The sequence below is a fragment of the Protopterus annectens genome, chromosome 16.part0, assembly GCF_019279795.1.
Source record: "Protopterus annectens isolate FY-2018-M chromosome 16.part0, PAN1.0, whole genome shotgun sequence".
Taxonomy (NCBI): domain Eukaryota; kingdom Metazoa; phylum Chordata; order Ceratodontiformes; family Protopteridae; genus Protopterus; species Protopterus annectens.
Window position 1 is genome coordinate 683891449 of NC_056750.1, and position 27958 is coordinate 683919406.

A 27958-nucleotide genomic window follows, 5' to 3' on the forward strand; every position below is an offset into this window, starting at 1 on the left:
TGAGGTTCAAGGCAGACCTGGGTTTTATTTGGCAAACAGCAGAAGTTCTCAGAGAAAGTTTGTAATTCTAGGTTGGGAGGCATGTAGCATTGCAGCTTATGATGTTTAACATGGTGCCCATTTATGTACCTTCTGATGCTTTGGTGTTGGGTAAGGAGGAGTCCTGTGTGTTCCAATAAAAAATGAGGAATAGAATGGGCTGGACGAAGATGTGATAGAGTAACATTCTCATGCATCAGTAAGATGAGGCAGATAACTAGAAGGTATAAAAAAGGGTGTCAGGGGAGGAGTTATAAGTTTGAGAGCATGTTCCCAAAAAAGAGAAATGAAAAAAACTTCTATCTTTCACCCTAGCTCGCATCTGGAACTCCCTTCCTTCACTCATACGTACCACCTCTGATCACTCTGCTTTCAAAAAATCTCTGCATACATACCTAGCATCTCAGTGGGAATGCTCCTGTTCCCACCCTACATAACCTACTGTTCTCCTCTATCTCCCTCCATACTCTGCTACATCTAACTATACCTAAATTTCTATAGAAATTATTAGGTAAGTTCAATGATTCTCTTCTTCCACCACTTCATCATCTCACTGAATCTCCTCTAACTTTCTAGTGACTAAGTTTTTCCTAACAACTATGTATAAATGGATATGTCTGTACAAATTAATATTATTACATTTTTTGCACACTGTATCTAGCTGTACATTTTTGCTTTTTTACCTTATTGTTAACCTTTGAGTGTATGTGTGAATATATGTTTGTAGGTATGTAAAATGTAATTTTGGAGCTTTTCTCCCCAGGACTCCATTGAAAACGGGTTCCTTGCGGCCCAATGGACTATCCTGGTAAACCAACTGCAATAAATAAATAAATAAATAAATATGATTACAAAGTAGAATAGTGAGGCTGTAAGTAGAAAGATATACTTTCATGATTGAGTGACAGTGGAAGAGATGCTCAACAGAAGTGATATGTCTGTTTGGGGAAGTGTTTCTACAGCAGAAGATGAACGTATGTGACAGTGTGAAATGAAATGTGGACAATTCCAAAGTTTCTATATAGAAGAAAAAAGTGTCAGGGCTTAAGATTCCAGAACTGCTTGGGTGAATTTTCAATACAGAAAGCCAGTACTTTGTCATCCCATAGAAAAGGAAGAAAGACTGTGTGAAGAATGAGGTCCTGTTAAAATTCTGATGTTTGCAGTTGAGATTCTAGAGTGAAAATGCAATTACAGGGTGTTTCACCTTTTTGTACTTTTCAGTACTTTTCACAATTACTCTTAAATAATCTAACAAGTTCAGGTCCACCTAGTGTCTTCGTAACTGCGTAAACTCTGTTGAAGATGTTCTGATAGACTGTAAGAAACACTGGCTATATTATTAAAATAAATTAAAAGGAACATTTGAAAAGTACAGTTGAATATCAGCAGAGAAGAGACAGGAACTCAAAATTAAAAAAAAAAAAATCTACAACACAACCAGTGCAGATAGTTAAGAAAAGGCATAATATGATTAAAATGAAGAAGTGACAGAACTCAGGCTGTAAAATTCTTGACAAGCTGGGATGATTGAAGTCGGTGTAGTGGTGGTGGGGGCAGAAAGCAATGCAGTAATCTCAGGAAGAGGCTAGTGTCTGCATTACTGTTATAAATCAGACTTCCACATTAAATGAACCTATGTAACTTCCTTATTAGTAGTTAGGTTGTTACTGTTTAGTCATTTAGTCAAATCTGACTCTTAGTGACCTTAGGGACTGTAGCTTACCAGGCTTGTTTATTAAGAATTGCTTCTTTAATGAAAATTTGTATTCATTGTTTCAGTAATGCTGTATATCCACCTTAGGTTCTACTGCCCCTTCTTTTGCTTCTAGTCTTTCAAATATCTGTGTCTTCTCTATTCAATATTTTTTTTGCATTATGTGGCCAAAATGTTTTAGTTTTACTAATTGGATTTCCAATGAATAGTCTGGATTTATTTCCTTGAGTATTAACTGATTTGATCTTATTTCAGTCCATGGAATTTTCAAAGCTTTTCATTAGTGACATACTTCAAAAGCATTGATTTTCTTGCAGAAAGCGTTACTTTCTGTTCAACTCATCTCGCATCTCATCAACCCTCTTTTTCCCACTTTCTACATGGAGTCAGGGTGATGTATCAACTGCCACCATATCTCTTGAGTCAGCGCCATTCTTCTTCCTTTTTTTGACACTCATGCCTGACCATCACAAGTGTTCTCTCACCCAATCCATCCACCTCTTTGCTGGACACTGTCATTTCCTCTTGGCTTCTTCTTGAGTGACCTAAGTCTTCACCATATTGCCCTCTGCTTTTTGCATATGTGCCCAAACCACTGTACTCTGTTCTTTTTGACCCTTTCTGCAATTAGAGCTACTTGCTTCTGCTCTTAAGTCTACTTTTATCAGTCCCAAAGTGTGCATCCTGGCACCCAACTCGGGTACTTCATCTCCATCACCTCAAGCATACTCAACTGCTCTAGCTTTACTGCCCAGGTTTCTGTACCATGCAGTAGTACTGGTTGCACTACTGATTTGTACACCTTACTTTTCCGCTTCTTTGGTGTTTTTCTGTCATACACTACACCTGACACTTTGTGCCAGTTGGCTGCAACCTCTCCGATTCCAGCTTTGGCATCCTGTCAGACTTCCCTTCTCTTCAACCACCCCTCCTAGATACCTGAAGCTGTTAACTTGTCCCACATTTTCCCTTCTATCTCAGTTCTCAGCTTCTTCTGATTTCCCCCTTTTGCTGCCATAGCAACTGTCTTATCTGTACTCATTTTCATCCCATGTTCCTTCAGTTTTGCATTCCATACCCCCTATCCTTTGCTGAAGTTCTTGCTCAGAGTCTGCCTGTAATGCCACATCATTTGCATACACCAAGTTTTGTTGATCTGTCTCCTCTGACCTGTTTGCTAATGTAGTTCATCACCAGTATGAACACCAGGGGGCTCAGAGCTGAACCCCAATGCACACTCACTCCGACTGAAAATGCTTCCTTGAGACTGAACACTATTTGTACTTGAGTCGTTTGGGTCCTTGTACATAGATTACACTAATTCTGCCAGTGAATCTGAGACTTCCAACCACCAGATGACTGTCCAAATCAGCTTTCTTGGGACCTTGCCATATACTTCACCCAGCTGTAGGAATACCCAGTTGGAATCTTTCCTAATTTTTAGCCTCTTTTCAAGTAACTGTCTCACTCCAAACGTTGTCAGTTGTGCTGTGACCTGATCTGAATCTGAGCTGTTAATCTCTCATCTTACTTTCTACTACTCTGCATATTCATTTATCAATCACCCTCTCTCTTTCCCTCCATACTGCTCTGAGTACCATCAGGAGCCATTTCTCCCCTATCTCACCCATCATCTTCTGTCGTGGCCTCATCTGAGCCTACTGCTTTCCCTGATTTCATTTTCTTTAGTACTTTTCTTACTTTTTCTATGGTGGGTTCTCCTCTTTTCTTATCGTAGGCTGTGTCTGTGGCGGTACAGTTTCTGTGAGGTTTTCTTTGATCAGAAGCCTCTGGAAATGCTCTTTCCTTCTGCCTTTGATGTCCTATGGACTGGTGAACACATTGTTGCTGGCATCCTTTATGAAAGACATCTGACAATCTTCATTATCTTTGCCTTGCAACCTGATATAGTTTTGTGTCATCTGCTTAGTCACTTTCTAGAAGCTGGTAGAGTGCCTCTGATGCCCTGTTCTTTGCTATTGCAAGTTATTTCTTAGTTTCTTTTTTAGACAAAGTATTCCTTCCAAGCCTGATTTGCCTTTTTCTATCTCCCACTTTTTCCTGCACTCCCTTTTGATGACTTCCTAGATTTCTGCATTCCACCATCAGCTTTTCTTATGTACCTTATTTCCATACCTGGCTCAACTACCTATCTGTTCTGTAGTCCTCATACATGCTGTTTTGAGGTGCTGCCATTCTTCAACACAAATCTATTTTCCTTTCTTCTTGAAGTGTTAGAGCCCTGAGTAATTCCTTGAACTGTTGTGCTTTCTCTCCAGTCAACTTCCATGTCTAGCCTGGTCTCTGTTGACTTTAGAGCCTTACCTAACCACTGCTTGCAGCGGAGTGTGGCAATGAGTGGTTTATGCTGTGGGCCAACTGTTTCACTGGGGATGACTTTACAATCACTGATTCTACCTCAGTGCTCTTTCCTGGAAGTCTACCTGAGTTGTATGTCGGCCACTCTTGTATGTAATCTTGTGACTCTTTCTCTTGCAGAACCATGAGTCTGACAACATCAAGCCATTTTCCAGACAGAAGTCTAGAATGGCTTCTACTTTATTCCTGTTGACCCACCCATATGGACCCAGGCAGTCCTCATATCCTGTTCTGTCGCAATATGAGCATTCAGGTCATCCATTATCATAAATTCATGTTGTCCTGCTTTATCTTATATGTTCTGCATCTGCTTTCTGAATGTACTTTTTTCCACATGATCACAGCCCGGCTGTGGGGCTTAGTCTGAGATTATGAATATTGCCTTATCATTAGGTTGGAGTCTGATTGCTATGAGTCTGTGACTAATTCTGACGACATTCTTCAGTGTCTCCTGGAGTCCCTCACCACAATTCCCACATCATTTCTAGTCTGGTCTATTCTTGAATAGTAGACTCTGGATCCCAAGCCAAATGGCTTTGCTGCACTGCCCTTCCATCTTGTCTCCTGGATACATAGGATGCTCAGCCTTCTTCTTACCATCCTATTATTCATTTCCAAGCCAATTCCTGTCTTTTCTAATGAACATACATTGAGTGAAGCAATTGTTAGTTAATTTTTTCCCAGTTTGATTGATTTTATATCCAGCTTTCACTCAACAGAGCTTTCCCAGGTAACTCAAATTGGACAGCAACTGTCCAGTAGCTTATTGATCTAGGGCGGCTGGGCCTTATGGCCGGCACACAATGGCCAGTAAGAGCACATAGAACTCCTCCCATTGTTAGCATGGGCCCCTGGCATGGGTTGGAGTAGGCCAGATCCTCAACCCATTTATCAACAGCGGGTACACATGCCCATTTGACATTAGTCAACATGACTGAATCACCTAGAGCCATATTTTTACACCATCAAATGACTAGCCCTGCTGCAGTATGCAATTTGGGGTCCATGTTCTCCTATCCCGAGAATACTGCATTCTACAGCAGATGCCTATACAACTCTTCCTCATATAGGGTACCATGTAGAGTCTGTGCTGCTGTCCACAGTTCCATTCTTATATAAGTTTGAGATGGAAACACTCAGCTTGTTTTTTGAAGATGGGAGGAATCCCACTGAGACATAGGGAGAATATGCAAACTCCAAACAGGCATTGGCTAGAGGTCAGAATTGAACCTTTGTACTTTGTGCGTGGGAGACAAAGACCTTGTTCATTATGCCAACTGGTCTCTCCCTGGATTTATAAGTCCAGCTCTCATTGCAGTTAAGGTCAATGAAAGAAATCAATTACAGAAAGTCAATAAGACCCAAAATGCTACTAGTCTGATAAGACAAATGAGCACAGTAATCAAGACTATTAAAAAAAATTCATATGATATAACAGAAGTAAATAGGATATGTTACTGTGCAGCTAAATTAATAACAGATAAAGTCTTACCACAAAAAGTGAGGGCAATAAAGGAAAGTAAGGGAAGAAACCAAATGCCATCATGGAAGTATTGAATAGAGAAAGCTATAAAGCAATTAAACCAAGACGTGTCACAGTTGGAAGAGTATAGAAGAGGGAATGGATAAACAAAAATATTTAGAAAAACAGAAGCAATAAAAGCAAATGCAATATCAGAACAGACCAGGATCTATCATACACTATTGTGAATAATAAATTAAAGATATCAGCACAGGCAGAAAATTGTAGAAGATATGTAAATAAAGGAAAAGTACAAAATAAGCAATTATACCACGACCCCCTCATTAATATTTCGAAACGTACACGCTGATTGGTCAGCGTGCACGTTGTAAATCGACTTATACTAATGGAAAAAGGTCCAGTTGCCCGGACTTTTTCCATTAGTATAAGTCTTTTTTAAAACACTGTCTCGCTATGTTAAAGGAGTTTAACATAGTGACACCGGTTTAAAAAAAGCAATGGAGATCTCCGTTGATTTTTTTAAAGCTGTCTTGCTATGTTAAACTCCTTTAACATAGCGACACAGTGTGTAAAAAGCAACGGAGATCTTGCTTTCTCCATTGCTTTTTTTTTTAAACCTGTCTCGCTATGTTAAATGGGTTTAACATAGCGAGACAGCTTTAAAATAAGCAACTGAGATCTCTGTTGCTTATTTTAAAGCTGTCTTGCTATGTTAAACCCATTTAACATAGTAAAACAGTAAAAAGCAATGGAGATCTTGCTTTCTCCATTGCTTTTGCCCACAGCTCTGATGTACTGCGTAGGCATGTGCAGTACATCGGAACTTCCGCAGAATACCAGACAGCTGCTGAAGGGCAGCAAGGAGGCATTATACAATGCCATTATTTAAGAAAAGTAATTATTATTTTTTTAAATAATGTCACTGTATAATAGCAATAACCCACTTATGGGTGTGGGTAATGCTGGATTTACCCACGGTTGGCTTTGTTTGACCATGCCAACCGTGGGTAAATCCAGCCTTACCCACACCCAGGCATGGGTTATTGCTATGTTCATTGATGACACAAACAAGTTTTATAAAGACCTGGGCAACAAAGCAAAATGAATAGAAACACCACCAAAGAAAGAGACAGACACATTTTAGAGACTATCAATGGGATGTACAGGATATGAAATGGAATTAAGTAATGGCCAGAGAAACTGAAAAAATTAAATAAAGCTCCTAATTGGAAACCCCTAGACCCAGATGCAGAATCTATCTTTCTGGCTAAAAGTATTAACATCTTCACACAAAGATTTATCCCCGAGTAAGAACTACTTATATGTGTATCTTGAACAGACGCCATCCTGGTTAATAGCAGGGAAAAATGACACTCCCTGCTAAGAATGAACATGCAAGCTATCCTAAAAACTATAGACGAATATCTTGCCTTTCGATGATGTATAAACTATATATTGGAATTGATGCCAAGTTTTGCCAACAGAGTTTATAGACATTTAGAAGAAAAGTTAATCGTGGCAAACAAAAGAAAGTCATATGGAACATCATGGTAATAGAACAGAAGGGTAACAAACAAATGTCATTTGAAACAAAGCATCATTTGTTGATGCAGTCATAATGGGGAATTGTAAAAAGGGGAAGAATCTAAGTATGGCATGGATAGATTACATAAAAGTATTTGACAGCATCCCACATCTATGGATAAAGGAGTGCTTACAAGTATGCAAGATACACCCTACATTCGTCAATTACATCACAGTGACCATAAAATAGTGGCAAACCACTTTACTGCTAATTCATGATAAAGGACTAATATTATCCCCGGGATAAAAATTCAAAGTGGAATATTCCAATGTGAATCTGTTTCACCACTGTTCTTTTGTCTTGCCCTTAACCTATTAAGCTGTCTACTTAGATTAGGTCATGGTTACAATTTGGCTCCCAGAGAATAACAAACTGTAAAGACTTCTCATCTTCTTCTTGTGGACAATGTAATACTATATAGTTAATCAGATGAGGAGATGAAAGCATTTTCTCAGATGATATAAGAATGCCATTTGGTCTTGATAAATGTGCAAAAGCAACCTTTAAAGCAGGAAAGCTACAGCTCCAATGGGACAGGAATGTGATATAAAGGAACTTAGGCTGGAGAGAGTATAAATATTTGGGAATTGACAAAGGATCAGCTATGAAACATGAACAAAGCCAAACAAAACTGTAAGGAATGTTTTAGAAGATCAAAATTAATGAAAACATTCTGGCCATCTAGGAACAAAGTCGTAGCTTTAAACCAATTTGCTCTTCTTGCTCTAACTTACAGTTGTGGGGTGATTGAGTAGCCTCAAAAGGTATTAGATCAGTTGGACAAGAAAAATGCCTAATGTTTATCAAATTATATATAAATCTCAGTGTATACTAAGAATGTATAGTCCTCATTCTGAAGGAGGTGTGGGCCTCCTCGAAATTGATTACATGTATCGATCTACAATCTGGACTGCATACATATCTGCTGACCTCACCAGATACAAACATAGTGAAAGTTTTAAAATATGAGGAAAACAAGTCCAATACGACTTCTCTCCTAAGTTCAGTAGAAGCATATCAGTGTCAAGAAGGAATGGAAGTCAAACCTGAAGACAACAAAAATCAGGAAGCAATTGACTGTGTCAAAAAAATAAGGAATGTAAGGAGAAGGATCACATGAAAAGGCAAGGAATGTAGCAAAGGCATAAATTTAGTTGCAAGTACAGAAAACTCCTGGAACAACCTCTTGTCAGTCAAACCTGACACAGGAATGATTAAGGAGAGGTGAATTTAAAGCAAAAGATGAAAGGTTAATATTGGTGTCCTAGGATAGTGGACTATGTGCACGGTGGTTTACAAAGTACACTGAACGTGCGGGAGAAACAGACAAATGCAGGTTCTCTCAAACAGAACTGGAAACAGTCGCACATCTTGTTATTGGGTGTGATAGACTAATGGCAGAAGGCGTGTATACTGAAAGGCATAATAATGTGGCCAGACTGTTGCATTGGGGACCGTGCAAACATTACAATATGAAGTAGCCGAGAAGCACTGGAAATATGAGCTGCAAAGTATTATAAAGAATGATGAAGTTTATATCACATGGGATCACCCATTACCAACAGTTCAAAAAATAGATGAGAGAAAACCAGATATAGTAGTCCATGAAAAGAAGACAAAAGTAGCGCATATCATTGAAATTGCTACACCCAGTGATTGCAGTGTCTTATGTACAGAGAGAGAAAAAGTCCTAAAATACCACAATCTGCAGGCAGAAATAAGGGCAATGTGGAGGGATACCCAGACAGTTCCAATAGTAGTAGGAGCAATGGGTCTCATAGTAAATCTAGGATTATATATAGATATACTACCAATACATGCAACTTCATATGAATTGTAGGAGTCAGTTCTGCAGACATCATAGGTGCTGCAAAGAACACCTTTGGCTATCATCAAAGATTGAAGCAATACTAATTTCATGAACTTTAAATCATACTTAGGAATGGGGTCCATTCCCATCATATATTAGAAACCCAACAGATATGAAGAAATTAAATTGAGAAATTAATAGAATATTAGTAAGAAATCCATTGCTTTGTCTTTTTGGATATTAGTGGTAATATGATATCGTTACTCTTTTATATGTTTTCCAGATTTGCCATAGATTTCTTTTAAAAATCAAGCATCTTTTAATTTAATGGCTACAGTTGCAATCTGCAGAGATCTTTGAGCCCAGGAAATATGCCACAGCCTGCACATTTACCCTGTCTATATGCAAAGAATTGATAGGGCTGGAAGACAATTTTAGAGGGTTATTTTTTTTTACATTGATCAATAGGCCAGCGTTTGTGCTTTCTACTTTCACTATCAACAGGATGTTGAACTCATCTTCACCTTTGGGCATCAAAGTGGTATCTTCTATATATCGGAGGTTAATATTTAACCAGAAATTTTATTCCAACATGTAATTTATCTAACTCAGCACCTTGAACCACCTACTCAACATATAAATTGAATAAGTAGGGCAGCAGTATACTGCCTTGTTGTACTACTTTCTCAATCTTGAACTGGTAAGTTATTGTTATTTTATAGTCAGTTTTGACTGTCATTTTTTGTTCTGCATGCAAATTCCTCAAGAGACAGATAAGGTGACTTAGTATTCCTATTTCTGTAAGTCCTTTCCTTAGTTTATAATGGTTCACAGTCAAAAACTTTAGAATAGCCAGTAAATCGAAATAAATACTTTTTTTCTGGAACTCCACTGCTTTCTCTTTTACCCAGTAGATGTTGGCAGTTTGATCCCTGATGCCTGTACCCTTATAAAACCAGACTACATCTGACAGTTTTCTATCCATATATTGTTGGAGTCTAGCTTGTAGGATCTCCAGCCATACCTCGTTAGTATGTGAAAAAAGTGCAGTTTGTTAATTTGAGCACTCTGTCACTGCCCTTTCTTGAGTTTGGAATACAAACTGACCTTTTTCAATCTAATGACCATTTTTATGTTCTCTAAATTTGCTGTCAGTCATAGCAGTACTGTAACAGTATCACTGTGTAGAATTTTAAGTAATTCATTTAAAAATCCATCACTTCATGTGACCTTGTTATTTGTGGGGCTTTTTACAGCCATTTATCACTCTTCAGGATGTCTGGCTTTATTATGCGAGAAAATGCAGTGATATGTATCAGTAATGTTAGGGTCTTTCTTATGTAGTTTGTCAGTATATTTCTGCCATCGCTTCTTAACTTTTGCTTCTTTTAGGTTCCTCTCATTTTTGGCTTCTCTCATGCTCCTTTTTATGTGCAAATTTCCTTTAATATCACTAATCATCTTGAAGAGATCTCTTACATTTCCTGTTATGATGTTTTCTTCCATTTATTTGCACTCTTCATTTAAATATGCTTCCTTATCTTTCCTTACCGTTCTCTGAAAAGCTTCATTCTGTTTGACAGTTTCCCCAGCTCCATTACGTTTTGTTGTCCTTTCTTTCTTGGCTAATTCTTAAGTTGCCAACGAAGCATTTTGCCTTCTTAATCATTTTATTTGGAATACATTTGATGCCACCTCCTGCGCAGTATCACAAACTCTTGTATATTTTTCTTTATGTCATATCCTTTAAATCTTTCATCATCTCCACATATTAATTTGTAATACTGTTGACCTTGTATCTCACTGGTCTAGATGGTTTTCCTGTTTTCTTAAATTTAATTTTACCTTTACCTTGTCTTCTGGTTGATATGTTTTTGGGTTATAACTAAGCACCGATTTTGACACCCTTTTATTAACTCTGAGAGCTGTTCATTTCTTCTGCAATATTCTAGATCACAATAGAAAAATCTAATTATTATCTCATATGGAATAACCCATTCCAATCTATTTTAGTTTAGTTCCCAATATATATCATTTTTTTTTTGTTAGCTTATCCTTAATCTCTTCAGGTTTGCCTTAATTCATAGTTCTTGCAGTCCAAGTTGCAGCTGTGTCCAGTTCTTTGCAGAATAACTTTCCTTTTGAGCAACTCAAGTGATGGACATCATTCTATTTTTAATCTGCATCATAAACACTAACGTTAGTCACACTTGTCCTCTGCTCTTCTGAAGTTGTATGCTGTACACTTTCAGGTTTGAGGGTTTTGTTTTCTGTTGTCATTTTGACATGTCTGTGGTTGATATTGTCCATGGCGTTTGTCTGCCAAAAATATTAGTGTCTATTGTACTACTTTTTACACTGTGCCATCTTTGGTGTGATCTCTCTGCCATGATCTCCCTGTCCTGGGTGGCTCTACACAGTTTAACTCATATTAATATTATGTTTAGTAGTGCCAGTAAAGCAGATTTCTGAATTCCAAATCAGTATTAAAGAATTCAACTTTGTAAGACGTGGTTATGTTAGATGCATTTTTCTTGGACTATTACTTACACTTCCTGTCAGAGTACTGTATTAGAGCTCATGGTAGATCATTGGAGTAGTTAGCATTACTGCTTTACAGTGCTTGTCTATCAGCTAGTTTCCACCTTTTCCGAGACTGCATCATCTGTCTCTGTCCATATTTGTTTACACCATGAAGAATTAGGTTTGAAAGGGAAGAGAGAGATTTTGGTTATGATGAAATTAGAGGTGGAAATATGTATTAAAAAGATGTCTGGTGGAATTAGGGTATGTCCACAGGAAGATAGCAAAAACATTCAAAGAAATAATGAAAAGGGAAAGGTGAATGAACTTAAGGTGAAAGTATCACAAAGGAGGATAAGATAATCAGTCAAGTGATTTTTAAAGTTTTTTTTTTTAATCTTCTGCTGCAGCCATGTAGTACATGGAAAGAGGTAAAATATTGGTGGTGTAAGACCTGGTAGTAGCAGCGCATGCTGAGTGTAAAGGGTGCCAAAGAGCTGTATTGGGAAATAAGGGAAGAAACTGTGAAGATAATCAGGAAACCAGGAATATGAGAAGTGGGAAAGCTGGGGCTGTTTTGGCTTTCTTATTGGACTGGGAGAGACCAGCTGCCTTACTTGAGTCCCTCAAGGCTCCATACTTGGTCCCCTCCTATTTAATATTTTCATTAAAAATTTCCACAGCTATATGTCCAGTGGAACCCTTATTCAATATGCTGCCAACTGTCTGAACACCAACTCAAAACCCAGACAACCATCTCCACCTCTGAGTCATGGATGTTTAAAAACTACCTAACCCTCAACCCAAATAAATCCAAAATCATGATTTTCACCTCCAAAAAAATCAAACCTGTTGGACAAAGTCATGTTCAGTATCTACTCCCAAAGTAAAATGTTAATATAGGTTGTCGGCCACACAAAACTGAGTATCCATTGATAAGCACCTAAAATGTGATATTCACTTGCAGCAAAACATCCAAAAACACATCAGAAACTTGGCATGCTCTATAGGCACAACCAGTTCCTTAGCTCCTGCACCAAACAAACTCTTGCCTCCACTTACTTACTCCCTTCCCTAATGTATGCCACCCCTCTACTTACCAACCTCTAAACCTCTCCAAAAGCTAAGCTTGAGACATGTTATAATAGAATTGCAAAATTTGCAGCAAATTCCAAAAACTTCTTCCATCGTTGTACTGCTCTTCACTCCCTAAAATGGCTGGAATTAGCACACTACCTCAACTATCTACAACTTACAACTGCTCACAAACTTATCTATAAACCTTCTGATTGTCTCACTGTCACTAGCACACTACCTCAACTATCTACAACTTACAACTGCTCAGAAACTTATCTATAAACCTTCTGATTGTCTCACTGTCACCCTTATTTCTTTCTTCACCTTCTACCTCCCAAATAGGGCCCTTGGATCTGAGAATCAGCAACTTCTTCAGGATTTACAAACCCAAACCTGCCACCCAGCCAACTTCTTTTCTCTTTAGTAAAGAATTGGAATGTTCTTCCATTAGCAATGAGAACAATCCCAAACCTTGGTCACTTCAAAACTTCTCTCCAAACTTAATGATCTTTCACGTGGACCTGCACTTGCATACAGTCTCCTTAAATACCTAGCTCTAATGATATAATCTCTCCCTTTTTTGTATGGTGTGTATTATCTAAAAATCCTCTATGCTATAACTTATCTCTAAAATTATAATCTGTTTGCTAGTATTTGTGTAACCACTGAATAGCTAAGTGTGTTTTTAACTTTCTAATCCACTATGTTAGATAATGGTATACTAGCAATGTATATAATTTTCTTTGATTATAGTTTTTTTTTTTTGTTTGTTTTTTTTGTACTGAATAGCTTTTCTCCTTGGGCCTCCACTGAAAATGGGCTGTGTTCGGCATAGTGGACTTTCCCAGTTAAACTCCAAATAAATAAAGTTTGTCTAGTATGAAGATAACAAGGACCAAGAAAAATGGGTGGGAGTAGTTTAATTTGATCTCAAAAGGCATTTGACTTTGTCATTTGGGAGTTTGTATATTTCACAGAGAAGTAGTTTTGGATGGATAACTTATAGGATAGGTAAAAAACATTTATCTAGGTACAGAATTGGAAATTATGGTAAATGTTGGAGATTCAAAGCCTGTACAAATAAAAAAGTTGCCAGAGATGAGAGCTGCTCTTTGCCTCTTGGACCAATTTATATTAACGGAGAAACTGGTGAAAGGGGTTAAACAGCAACTTCAGCAAGAATAAGAAAGGTATGTCATGGTTTAGAATGTTTATGGATGATCATTTTGTCTTAGAAGAAAGGGTAAAAGAAGCTATACAGCTCTAATAAATGGTTCGGGTCATTCAGAATCATTATGTCAGTATTGCAGTATAGCCATATGTAACAGTGGGAGCAGATAAAGGCAATTGGGCTGGCACAGAAGAGGGCCAAATGTACTAGAAGCAGGGGTGGGAGATATGGTTAAAGTCAGTGTAGATTAGAAAATGGAGGAATTTAAGAGGAGGGTATGTTATGATGGAAAGGGAAGGGAGAAGTGAATTTGCTGTTCTGAAGGGAAAATGCAGTCAGGATGATTGTGAAACCAGTAATTTAGAATGAGATGATAATCACCATAGTAGGACTAGGAGATGTGAGAGTCCTGATTTTCCAGATCAGAATAGAAAAAAATGCTTAGGAAGAGGCAGATCTTGCAGACTAGACAGTGGGAGTTGGGTCTGGTTTCCCTTTGCCCTATAGAGTGACATGGTTTCGATCAGTATAACCTCATGGTCAAGGCAGTAGCACTGAAATAAATGGATTTTTTTTTAGTAATTGAAGAATTAGGAAATGGGTGATTTAAGAAAGGAAGCAGATTGAGAATGAAAGCTTATAAATTTACAAGCAAATTATCGGACAGTAATGTGCAAGAAAATCAGTCGGCATTGACCAGGTGACACAGTGTGAGATGGGGAAGACTAGGAGCCATGTAAATCTGGGGAGACAGGGGAGAGGCACAAAATAGCAGCATGTGAAAACATAACAGTACTGCAGAATGCTGACAGATGATCGGTTGATAGAAATAAAGAGGAGTTAATGAGCTCCGATATTCAATAGTCTTATAGTAGGAAGGAATAAATCAAATGATGACATTAAAAACCAACTAAAGACTAGGTGTTCAGTGAGAGAAAAAGGGCTAAAGCAAGAAGAGGTTTGTAAGTGCAAGGAGGGCAGAGTGGAATGGTGTGAAGTACTGAAAGGAAGAGAAGGCCTGATGATATACAGAGCTCGGAAAGACAGACAAGAAGTTTATGCTGACATTGCAAACAAAAAAAATGGGAGGAGGTGGAGATTTTAAGAGAGAGCCCTGAAAGCTGGTAGAGGATATGCAGTGTGAAAGGATACCCGAAGAAATAGAATATTCTCTGGGTTCAAAAAAATGTGTATAATGCATAGGTAACTGGCCATAACACACAGATTGGAGAAAGAAAGGAGGAAGCAGGATAATGTGTGGATGTTAGTGATGTACAAATAACATATCTTATAGATCTGGATGCAGAAATATAGCATATACTCTTAGAATGTGGATGTTAAATGGGCAAATGGAAGAAGGCCCAAAACATAAGGTTTATTTCTGTGAAAGTACCAATGACTGTGAATTTTATGTATGATTAATTGTGGAAAAGGAGGCTGGCAGTAAAGTGGATGTGGATGATAAATATATTGGCATCAGTACTCAAGACACGTACTTCTAAGATCTTCAGATGAGGGCATTTGATGAGCAAACTCAATATGCACAAAGAGTTTTTAATTATGATGAGTAAGGAAGTATGAAGTTACATGCTGCAAGGGTATATGGGTAATATCCATAAAGAATGGGGAGAGGTATTGCCCTTTTACAGATTCTTAGAAAATAGAACACATAACAGTAAGAGTTTTAAATTGTGTGACACTTCACTGGTTTAGAGCTTAAGCGAAAAATAATTCACACTGTTAATAATGAATGGACTGACCACTGGTGAAGTGAAATGGTGCACCTGTCTTGTGTTTGTAATTTACTTTGCAGTTAAAAATCTAAAAGTATTTTAAAAATAGTTATTAGAGTCATCTGACACGATACTCCCACTTTAAAACCATGCTGCTTTGGTTTGTATCTCCAAGTAGCATTTAGATTTTGGTTCCATTCCTTTTTATGAAAGGTGTCTCATTTCCACTTCAACTGCATCATATGCATTGTTTCGATGTTAATATGACACTCTCTCTACATATTCGGACTTTTCTCTCATATGGGCAAGAACGTCAGGATGTTTTGTGTGTGTTTGGGGTGTAGTATACAGTATATGCTTATAGGCTGACATTTAGTCCATTGTTCACTGCAGGATGCACTAGTATGTGACATTTTCTTCCTCCCTGTGGGGGAACAAAACATCCTAAATAATTTAACATTTCTTTGGCTATGATCTAATGAGAAGATATCATCTGTCAGACAAGCTTTTCAGATACTAAAATTGACAACTGTATGCATATATATATATATATATATATATATATAAATAAAATACAAAAATCATTTCAATAAAGTATATAAAATAGAATGTTAACATTACATAAAAGTTATATAGCAGTTTGTGCTAAATGTAAAAACTTTGCTGTGATGTATATGTCCATGTGTAGGTTTGTGCAGAGAGGTATGCACTTGGTTGTGTTGTTGTCTTTCGGCTTTTCCTGGTTAGGGGTCGCTACAGCGGAACTCTGGTCCGCTAATGATTGGCAGTAGATTTTGAAGAACGCTGAGGTGCCAGCTCGACGTTCAACCTTCAACGAAGGCACGGCCATTTACACGTCTTTCGAACGCCCACCCAACCGCGGGGAGGACATGCAGACTCCACACAGAAGGCACTCCCTGCATTCCAGCCGAGAATGGAATGGGAGAACTTCTTGCTGCGAGGCAACAATGCTATGGCTGCACCACCGTATGCACTGGTATATTACAAATATGTGTATACTGGAACCATGAGGATCATTCACCCTGTGGTATAAACCTTGGCTGTACATGATTTCTACAGTTGGAGTGACACCCTGACCTGTGTGCAAAAATAGGGAAAAAGTGGTTGAGGATGGATGGATTCAGCTTTTGTTTTACCTCTCTAGTGTTAGTTAAAATGCTAAACAGATTATCTGTTAACGAAATGGCTAGGATGATCTCTGCAGCTGAAATAATGTAATTGTAAAGGTACCAGAAAACATATTTAGTATAAAACTGATTAAAATATAAAGTGTAGTTGTCAGATTTCTCACTTATGCAATAGTGCAATAATTGATGCACTTATGTATATGTCAGTGTTAGGTGAATAGAATCAATCTAAATTTCAACTAGATGTTGTTTTCCAGTGGAGCAGAAGTTTAGCATTGTCATAATGTGCACTTTATTCTGCTGTACCAGGTAATTCTGTTTCTTATGTTGATAACTTTGATATGTCTCTCTTGTTTAACATGTTTATGATGCATGTTCATGGAAAACATAATTGCCTAGGAACACAGGAGATCACACAGTAAGGGGACATTTGTTCTAACCCGTGAAGAGTCATTCCCACCATAAGTTCACTCCATGCTGCAAAAAAAAAAAGTGGAGGGGGTAGTCTGAAGGCACAACCTAGTGTTCTGTCTGTATCACCAGACCATTAATTGGGCTTGTTTGCATGTGTGTGTGTAGCAGGGTAGGATCATGAAGGCAACTAAGTCTTACCTGGGACAGGGAGAGAGACCACAGCCCATACAATAAAAATGTATACCTTAGACAAACTTATGCTGCTGTCCAATTTAAAATCTCAAATCATAGGACACAATTATTTCAGGATTTCACATTTGTTTAGTGTTCTGAATGTATTTCTATATTAGCTGATGGGCTGAGTTAACATTTTTGTTGTTTGCTCTGAAACACTAGGTCCCCATGAAGGCTTGGTTGAAAGAGTACTCCAGAAACAGATTTGAATGGCTCAGTTTGCTGCCTGGAGCAATTTCAGTAAGTTATGCTTTTTTCATTTTTTACTTTAATGCTTTTTTTCTGCTGTCATAAGGGCCAGCGATCCCTTCTGTAAAACTGCTCTAATTTTCCAATTAAAGCAGATATTTACTGGTAGCAGTTGTGCATCAAAATGTAACACTATCCTTTTATGGTGCTGTCAGGGAAGGTTAAATGGTTTTCCTAGCTTAAATTAGTTCCTTCTATCTGCAGGCCACTTTGTAACATAGTAAGCATACGTGTGACATACAAGTACCATAATCCTTGTTTTGTGAATTTATTTGGTTAGATGGTTTGCTTTTGTTATACACTTGAACACTGATATAGGTAAGGTACCGGATATAGTACTAATTTTTTCAGTGGTGCAGTGGTTAGCGTTGCTGCCTCAGAGCAACAGGTTCTCCTGTTTGATTCTCGGCTGGTGCGCCTTCTGTGTAGAGTCTGCATGTCCTCCCCATGGTCAAGTGACGTTAAAGACATGCAGGTATGTGCATGCGTTAGTGGGTGTGCCTTCTTTGATGGTTGGACTTCTGGCTGGCAACTTGACACCGTAAAAATCCATTGCCAATCATTGGCGGACTGGAGTTCCGGTGTGGCGACCCCTAACCGGGAAAAGTCAAAGTAAGACCTGTTTTTTTTTCCCCAATTATGTTAATTTGTTACATATGTATTCATATGTTATATTATGTACTACCATACATATGTATTCAGGTATTTTAGTACTGATCAAATGTGAACCATGTCAAATGCTGTTTTTGTCTCACAATTGGTAAAATGCACTAGTTGAATGATGCAGGAAGAATTTAAGTCTGCAGCTTGGGTAGTAATGGACTTTTGTTCATTCAAAAAGTTCTGGCAGTTTGGATGGCAAGTGTATGTGTGTTCATTCATGGGTTAGTATTAGAGTAGGGGATAGAGCAAGGGACACCTTTAGTATTGTGGTGGTATAGTGGTATACATGAAGTATAAACGTGTGTGTATTTAAATCCTATTTAGTGATACTATTAGGGAAAGAGTTAGTACCTAATATATAAGGTTGGGGTGAGGGGCAGGGTAGCATTAGGGTTTTTACACATGGCTAAGGTGGCATTATTGATATGTGCTAATCTTATCCTTAACCATAAAACTACCCCAGCCCTATACCCAGCTATACTCATTAGGGTACTGAACACACTTTCCCCTAACAGTACTACTTTTCACACAGAGTATATCTGCTAATTAGCAGTCTGCTTCTTTTTCCAATCTGTAAAACAAAACCAAAAAAAAAGTGTTTTCCTTTTTCAGTCTGTTTAATGATCCATGGAAATAGGGTTTTGACAAAAGGTAAGTATGACTTTTTTTTTTTTTTTTTTACACCTTGTCTGTGTCTCAACAGTTTGTAATATGTACTCTTAGGTTACATTGTTTTCAACAAAATGCCACTACATCCTGTACGTTTCAGAAAGTAATATCTAGTGCTCTTGAAGGTGTATTTTAGATTCTGTACATATTAGCTGGGTCTTGTTTATGATATTGAAACTCTCCTTATTGCGGTTTTCATTGAGTCTGGTTCACCAAGGAAAAACATGTGTGTTTGACCGTCTGTCTAACACACAACATCCACTTAACTTCCGTCTGAAAGCATTTGCGTTATAAGTCTAACCTTCTCATGGTTGTCATTTTAGATGAGCAGTGGACACATTTTTCCTCTGCTCAATTTTTGGAATCTAGAGGCTGTTTCTCAGATCATATCAGCAGTGAGGTTCTGCAGCTGCTAAGTACTCAACAATGTTTAGTATTTTTCTCTCTCTAAATAGTCAAGCCTTACCGGCCTTACATGTAAGATGTGATATTTTTACGTGATCCTTTTCATTTATAGCACATCTGATGTAATATTATAGCAATAACCCACGCCTGGGTGTGGGTAATGTGGGATTTACCCACGGTTGGTGTGGTTTGGTCCCGAGGGCGAAGCCCGAGGGACCAAAGACAACCGTGGGTAAATCCCGCATTACCCGCACCCAGAAGTGGGTTATTGCTATTATACTATGACATTATTTAAGAAAAGAAATAATTACTTTTCTGAAATAATGGCATTGTATAATGTCTCTTTGCTGCCCTTCCGCAGCTGTCTGGTATCCGCGGCAGTTCTGATATACTACGCATGCCTACGCAGTACATCAGAGCTGTGGCCAAAAGCAACGGAGAAAGCAAGATCTCTGTTGCTTTTTACTGTTTTGCTATGTTAAATGGGTCTAACATAGCAAGACAGCTTTAACATAAGCAACGGAGATGTCCTTTTTCCATTAGTATGAGTCGATTTACACCGTGCACGTTGGCCAACCAGCGTGCATGTTTTGGAATATTAATGGGGAGTCATGGTATAATTATGAGATGACACCTTAGAAAAAGATTGCATGATGTGACAATGTAGGTTAGTAAAATCCTGTGACATTTTAAAGAAAATATGTCTTGGGGTGGGCATCCTGTGTCATTCATTGCCTTACCAGCACTGAAGGCACACACAGAGAGACGTAGACTCATCCCTTCCTCAGCAAATCCCCACAGCAACTCATTCTTTGAAAAGCTTGTAGTATTTTTCACAGGGCTGAAAAACTCCCAGAAATTCAATCTGAACCATTCACCAACTGCTGTCCAGATATGATTGTTACCTGAAGGATCCTATAATAGTACTGGACTAAACTGCCATTTAAAAATAGTAATATTAAAATTTCAGTGACTCGCTGGTTATGAAAGATTAGTCTGGACCCCTTGCAATTCAAACACTGGCATTAAGGGATCCAAGCCTGCCTATAAGCATGCAAGTTACATATTTTTTTTTCCTGCAGGGTGGGTAAAGTACTCATTCTTGCCCTAATTATAAATGTTTTTGACAGTTATGCTGTTATTTTTCATTTTTTTTTTCATTTTGTGTTAGTACTTAGGTTCTTCAATTACCACAGCAGTAAAGCCAAGAATCTATCAGGCCATAGTCTACCCACATTTGAAAAGGCTGAGTTTGTCTTTTTATGGTAGTGTTGAGCTAAACACAGCGTTGTTGTGAGTGCAGCCTTGGTGGGCAAGATATTTCCATTTCTGCAGCCCTGTTTCCAAAGATTTGAATTACTTTTTGTCTTTTGGTTTAGTCTGTCTCCTCTGTCTGTAATCCACCCTTTTTAGATACATTAATTACTTAATATGTCATAACAAATACAAAAGTAGTTTTAGAAATTCATGATTTTTTTCAGTTACTATAAATGGGATGAAACTTACTAGAAACAGAATAAAGTTCTGTCGTACCTGGAAACAAGGAAATGTGTTGTACAGTATCTGCAAGGAGTTCATTTCTCACAGGAAGAAGCTAATCAGATGAAGCAGCAGCAAGTACCAGAAGTACTGACTTGTCAATATACCTATGATCAACAGGGGTTGGTATCATAAAAATTAACATTATTATGGGGTCATTGGAAGGATACCACATGCTATTCTTCAGTTCCACAATACTTTTGTGCAATAGGAATTAAAGCTTTCTTGCATTGCTGGTGGAAATTAACTATTTTGCAGAAACTTTATTGTGTTTTCTGGAGATTGGATCATGATTCTGGATGTCAGTTTAGAGAGAACACCCATGCTAGTACTAGTAGGAAACCTGGAGAAAGGTTAAAACAGTTCATGCAAGCTTAAGTTAGTGGACTTAAGGGGGGGCTAAAACTGCTAAATCAAGGCAATATCTGCATTTTGATGTTCAAACTGCTACTTTACCAAGAACTAATTGCTTATTATTATTCTAACTTTATTGCATCATCTATAAAAATTGGCTGCCTTTATCACATTTTTCAGATCATTATGCCTTAATGTTGTATTTGGCTAATTTTAGACAATATACAAACCTGATATTTATGCCATGTTTAGAAGACTGAGAAATAGTGGCACAATTCAGAAATGAAAGATGTATTAGCTTTGTTTTGGAAATCAGTTGAGGTTTTCCTACACAATCTACTAAAGAGTATGATGAACAAGAAAGATAAAGTAAGTTAAAAAGAGCTAATACGAGACTTAGAAAATCAGTAAGATAAATTTATGTAGACTTGTGGAAGTGCCTTCTTCAAAACAGAAAATATAATGCAGCTGCAGCTTTTTTTATAAAAAAACTGAAAATATATAACACCATGGCTCTAGCTGAGAAATTGAAATCTTTTTTTCAAGTTTAATCAAACAAATGGCAGCAGATGATATATGTAGCTGTTAAAAGATTCAAATGGTCAATATATTGAACTAGGTGATTACATGAATACTTGGAATGTTAAGTTGTCAATCTCGCCTTCATTCTTGCTTGATGGGTTCGGAGCCGATCCCTCGGCTCCGACTCGGCACTTGCTAAGCTCGAGAGTCACTTTTACCAGCTCGAGGCAGCCCCATATCCCATGATGCAAGGCGGTAAGTACCCAGATCTCGTTTGCCGCTTCGTTTATGAGGTCCTCCTTTTACCAGCTCCTGGTAAGTGATTCACTACTTTGATATTTTAGCCCCTTTTTGCTAAAAACCCTTTAATTTTTAGTTTTAAGTTAATTATAAAGATTTTCTGACAGAAAATTCCCTGTCTCTACTAATTTTTTTAGTCAAACTTTACCCATCCCATCCCCCCCCTGTTAGGGTGTGTGTGTGTGTTTTCTAGTAATACCTTTTGGTATTTTATTTAATTTAATTCTTTGACTGGTGTGTGTGTGTGTTGTGAAACACCATGTCAAAGGAGAGGGTATCAGGCTTTAAGAAGTGTGACTCGTGCTGTCAGAAGATGTCTCTGACAGACGGTCACACTTCTTGCCTGTATTGCCTGGGGCCTCTTCACCTGCAGGACTCCTGTGCTATATGTCATTCCTTCAGCCAGAGAGTCCTGCAGGAAAGAAGAAACAAACTGATACTTAGGGGCCTTCTTAAGCCGGAGGGCTCTCCGGCTAAGTCGGCTCCATCTAAATCTGCCAAATCTTCCAAGGCCCAGGCTTCTGTGTCTAAGCCTGCGGCCTCGGCTCCGACTCGTTCTGAGTCGAGATCGGCACCGGCTGGAGCCGATTCTGGCTTAACCAAGCCTTCGGCACCGATGGCTATCGGTGCCGATTCTGCATCGACCACTTCGGTGTCGGCTCCGATCGGTTCCGACCACCATGTGGCACAGGCATCGGTGTCGGCTCCGACACCGTTACTTTTGTGGCTGTATCGGCTCCGGCTGGAGCCGATGCATCGAGGCTTCCTGTCGGCTCCGATAAGTTGTCGGCTCCGACAGGGTCTATAGTTTCATCGGTTCCGATGGCTCATTCCAGGAAGAGGTCGAGGTCTCCTTCCTTGGAGCCGATACTTTCGGCTCCGGCTTCACCTCTCCTTTCAGAATGGAGCCATCGGAGCCGATCTTCAAGGTCATCCAGACTTTCAGACCATGACTTAGAGAGAGTGGTCAGCAGATTACTTAAGTCACAGGCACTGGCCCAAATGTTACATAGTCCGTCTCAACAGACGACTGTTGGTCCACACCCCGTTACAGTTCCTCCTTCAACTCTACCCCAGAGCTTGGAGTTGGAGTCTTCGGGAATGGTTACTGCTACGGCTGGAGGACAGATACCCCCTTCTGTTCCTTCAGCCTCTACTCTTATCTCCTCTTCGAGACCTTCCTTAGAGGGATTCGGTGGTCGGGCTTCCATGGTCTCCTCCGAGGGGGTGAGTGGCATCGGACCCTTGTCCGAGCCCGCTCTTCCCCTTGGAGCCTCGGCCTTGGTGAGCTCTGCTCCGACATCTGCCTCGGAGACTTCCCTTTCGGTGGTCCCTGGAGTTCCTAGTTCTTCGGAACGGGTTCTCTCGGACCTGCCTGGGAGGGGAGCATTCGAGGTGATGAAGAGTGTGCTGGCCACTGGTATCAGTCAGCAGGCTGTTCCCGTAGCTCCTCACTCTATAGTGCCTGTTGACATCTCTGCCACTTCTCTTGCTACAGGACCCAGAGATCCTCCGCCTCAGGTTTCCCCATTGGGAATTTCCCCCTCTTCCAAGGATTCTCCTGATGTTTTGGGAGATCCTCCTAGGAAGAGGATTTGTAAGAGGAAACATGTAGACTCCCCCGAGTCTGTCACTTCAGATACTGACTTTGATGAGTCAGAGGGATCCCCTAGATCCCCCTCTGAGGATGTCTCCTTCTCAGACATCCTAGAACTCCTTAAACAGAGGGGAAACTGGCCCACCAACAATCCCTCTGAGGATGAGTCAGTATACCTAGAGGCGTTTGGATCTCGGCCCTCCACCTCCTGGGTGTCTCCGCCTTTCGACCCCCTTATGCAGGTTATTGCCCGAAAGGCGTGGGCAGCTCCTGACTGTTGAGCCAGTCCCTAGGAGGCCTTCAAAATTTATCACTGCCCCGTGTGACAAGCAATTCCTCACTAAGGGTGTCCCCGCTGATGCCATGGTGGTGGCTGCTGCCACCAAGAAGGAACTTGCAGATCCTTCCATACCCGTCCATCCTCCTAATAAGGACTCTAGGACCATGGATAGGTACGGTAAGCGGATGTTTTCCTCAGCGACCTTTGCTATGTGTTCGCTGAATTACCTATGTCACTTCACCAGACTCCAGAGGGATATCCTTAAGGAGCTGGGTGAAGTAGTACAGGATCCTACAGCTGCAGGAGCTCAAGAAAAAATTGCTTCGCAGCTAGGAACCCTTAATTCCATTGCGAACTCCTCCATGCGGTTAATATCATATGCTGCTGATGGAGCGAGTAGAGCCGCAGGTACAGGTGTGGCTCTTAGACGCCAAGCCTGGATGCGGCTATGTGACTTTGCAGATCCCTTCAAGGCGTCCTTCACAAATTCTCCCTTTGATGGGTCAGCTTTGTTTGGCCCTCAGGTGAAGGAAACTTTGACCAGGTGCGAGCAGGACGGCAAGACTCTTTCTGCTGTAGGAGTCCGTTTTTCCACCCCTTCTAGACCTTACCCCAAAGGACAGAAAGGTGGAAAATGTGGTTCCGCAAATCCCAAGGAGTCACGCCGGATTCACGTGGTCAGTTTACCCCTAGAGGCAGAGGGGGTAACAACAACAGACGCCACTCTAGAGGCAGAGGGGGTCCAAAAAACCAGGGAAACAGAGAGCCTCTCTCTGACAAGCTCTTTCAGCATCCCTGAGATGTTGCCCGGCTGTCCCTCCTTGGCGGCAGTCGGGGGAAGGTTATCACTGTACCCAGAAGCCTGGCATTCCCTCACTCAAGACAGATGGGTACAGTCGATCATATCCAAGGGTTACATAATTCCTTTTGAGGAAAGTCCTTTCCCCTCAAATTCCCTTCCAGATGTACCACCCGGTCTAAGGGAAATTGCAGAGTTAGAAGTCTCAAAACTACTGCAAAAAAGAGCCATTCAGCCAGTTACAACAGACCATTCAGAGCCCAGAATCTACTCAAGGTTCTTTTTGGTCCCCAAAAAGACGGGAGACTGGAGACCAATATTGGATCTCAGCAGACTCAACAAGTCTGTGAGGAAGACAAGATTCGAATGGTCACTCTTCAGTCAATTCTGCCCTTCTTACAGAAGGACAACTGGATGTGCTCAATAGATCTTCAGGACGCGTACTATCACATCAAAATTCACAGACGCTCCAGGAGATTTCTCCGCTTTCGGCTGGGGTCCAGTCATTTCCAGCTCAGAGCCCTGCCCTTTGGTCTCACTACAGCCCCCAGAGTGTTCACCAAATGCATGGCAGTGGTCACGGCTCACCTGAGACGTCAAGGATTCCAGGTGTTTCCGTATCTCGACGACTGGCTCCTGTCAGCCACCACCAGGCATCAGCTTATACAAGCCAGGGATTACACAATAAATCTTTGTTCTCATTTGGGCATCTCGATCAACTTCGAAAAGTCATCCTTATCGCCCTGCCAGTCTATTACCTTCATAGGCGCAAACTTAAACACTGTTCGGATGTCAGCTACCCTTACAGGTCAAAGAGTTTCAGACATTCAGAGTCATGTCAGGATCATTCTGGCCAACAAGAAAGTACAGGCCAGAATGGTTCTAAAGGTATTAGGCCTCATGGCTGCGGCCATTACTCTTCTTCCCTGGCTCAATTCTACATGCCTTCTTCAGTGGATGCTGTTCACACAGTGGTCATACCAACAACTTCCTATGCGTCACCAGATTCTGGTGACACAGACTTGCAAAGATCATCTTGCTTGGTGGATCACATCTCCTCAGGTTCACCAAGGCAGGTACTTTGTACCCCCATCCCCGATAGCCACTGTCACCACGGATGCCTCCCTGATCGGGTAGGGGTCATTATCAGGGCAGGATGGTTCATGGGACGTGGCAGCCGTTCGAGTACCATCTGCACATAAATGTCCTGGAGATGAGAGCAGTGCTTTTAACGTTGCAAGCCCTCAATGACTTTCTTCCCGTAGGGACAATTGCAGTCCACACAGACAACATGTCTGTAGTTTGGTATATCAACAAACAGGGCGGAACCAAGTCCTACCTCTTGTGTCGAGAAGCGCTCAGACTATGGCAATGGGCGATCTCCTCTCATCGGTTTCTGGTAGCAACGCATATCCCTGGGAAAACCAACATTGTAGCGGACAGATTGAGCAGAGCTATGCTCATGCCTCACGAGTGGTCTCTCAAGCAATCTATAGCGGAAGAGATTTTTCTGGAATGGGGTCGTCCATGTTGCGATCTTTTTGCTACTCCCCAAAACAGCAAATGTCCAGACTTCTTCTGCCTCTTCCCTCTACCAGGCCATTCCCCCCAGAGACGCTCTGACCCAGGATTGGCCCCAGGGACTTCTTTATGCCTTCCCTCCATTTCCTCTGATCCCTCAGGTTATCCAGAAAGCTACCGTTTTGAGAGCCAAATTGATTCTCATTGCCCCTTACTGGCCTCGACAAGTTTGGTTCCCGTTCCTCCATCATCACCTTTTGGTGCAGCCGTGGCATCTGGACCCTGTGCCAGATCTTCTGATTCACCAATCGGGTCAGCTGCACCGGTCTATCCCTTCTCTCAACCTCACAGCATGGTTGCTCCACTTCCTTCCTTAGCCAGGCTTCCTTTGATCTCTAACCCAGTTAGAGACATCATAATAGCTTCGTTAAAATCCTCTACCAGGAGGATTTATACAAGCAAATGGAAACGTTTCTCTTATTGGGCTAAGGCCAAGAATATTGATCCTTTCACTGCCCCTGTTCAGGCAGTCCTGGACTTCTTAGCAGAGATTTTTCATGCAGGCTCCTCTTCTTCCACAGTCAGAGTTCAATTGGCTGCTATTTCCAATTTTCATGTCGGGATAGCAGATCATAATATTATGTCCCATAGGCTCTGCAGGGCCTTCTTGAAAGGAATTTTCCTACTAAAGCCTCCAATCAGGAATCCTCCTCCTCAGTGGGATCTAAATTTAGTGCTGACATCCTTGATTCTTCCCCTTCGAGCCAGCTGTTTCTTGTTCCCTGAAATTTCTTTCTTGGAAAACTTTATTCCTAGTGGCTATTACATCGGCCAGGAGGGTGTCTGAACTTCATGCTCTATCGGTTCGACCCCTATTTGGTTTTTCACAAAGACAGAGTATCTTTGAGAACTAATCCAACCTTTTTGCCTAAGGTCGCTTCAAAGAACAATTTGAATCAATCCATTGATCTCCTGTATTTTTCCCAAACTATTCAGACAGAGCTGAACAAAAGCTACATTATCTTGATGTCCACCGTCAACTTAGATATTATTTGGACAGAACAAAAAATTTAGAAAATCTGATCAACTTTTGTTTCCTATGCGGATAATAAAAAGGCCTTCCTGTTTCTAAAGTGACCTTGTCCAGATGGCTTTCTTCGGTCATCTCTGAAATTTATCTGCTCAGGGGAAAACAGCTGTGCTCAAAACCTAAAGCACATTCAACTAGGAGCTTAGCTACTTCTACAGCCTTTCAAGCTAGACTTCCTTTAGACACTATTTGTGCAGCGGCCACTTGGGCCACTCCTCACACTTTTGTTTCCCATTACAAATTGGACTTGGCCTCCAGGGACAGAGCCAGCTTTGGCTCTACAGTCCTCAAGAGTTTGTTCCATTGAGCCACCCAGGATAGAGGTGCTAGGGACGCGGTCCCATCAAGCAAGAATGAAGGCGAGATTGACAACTTAACATTAAGAAGTTATGTACCTACCATAACGTTCCATGTTAGTTGTCTTCTCGCCTTCTTTCTTGCGACCCTCCCTCCTTCCCCCTGGCCTGGACAGACCTTGTTATAAGAAATTATTATGCTGAAGACCATTCAGACCTGGTCCTTCTTCCATCTGTAAGTTTTCTTTCTTCCTTTGGGAAGTATATTTATGCTTGGTGCTATTGCCCTTTGTCATCAAACGAGATCTGGGTACTTACCGCCTTGCATCATGGGATATGGGGCTGCCTCGAGCTGGTAAAA

General features: G+C 40.3%; 1 protein-coding gene across 1 annotated transcript in view; it reads left to right on the top strand.

Annotated features, from left to right (window-relative positions):
• The window catches only part of LOC122790887 (collagen alpha-2(I) chain-like), a 239489-nt gene that overhangs the window by 168493 nt on the left and 43038 nt on the right, over positions 1–27958 (top strand). The window contains exon 5 of the mRNA XM_044058558.1: positions 17476–17553. Within this exon, the coding sequence (XP_043914493.1) occupies positions 17476–17553 (78 nt within the window). The remainder of the gene's footprint in view (positions 1–17475; positions 17554–27958) is intronic.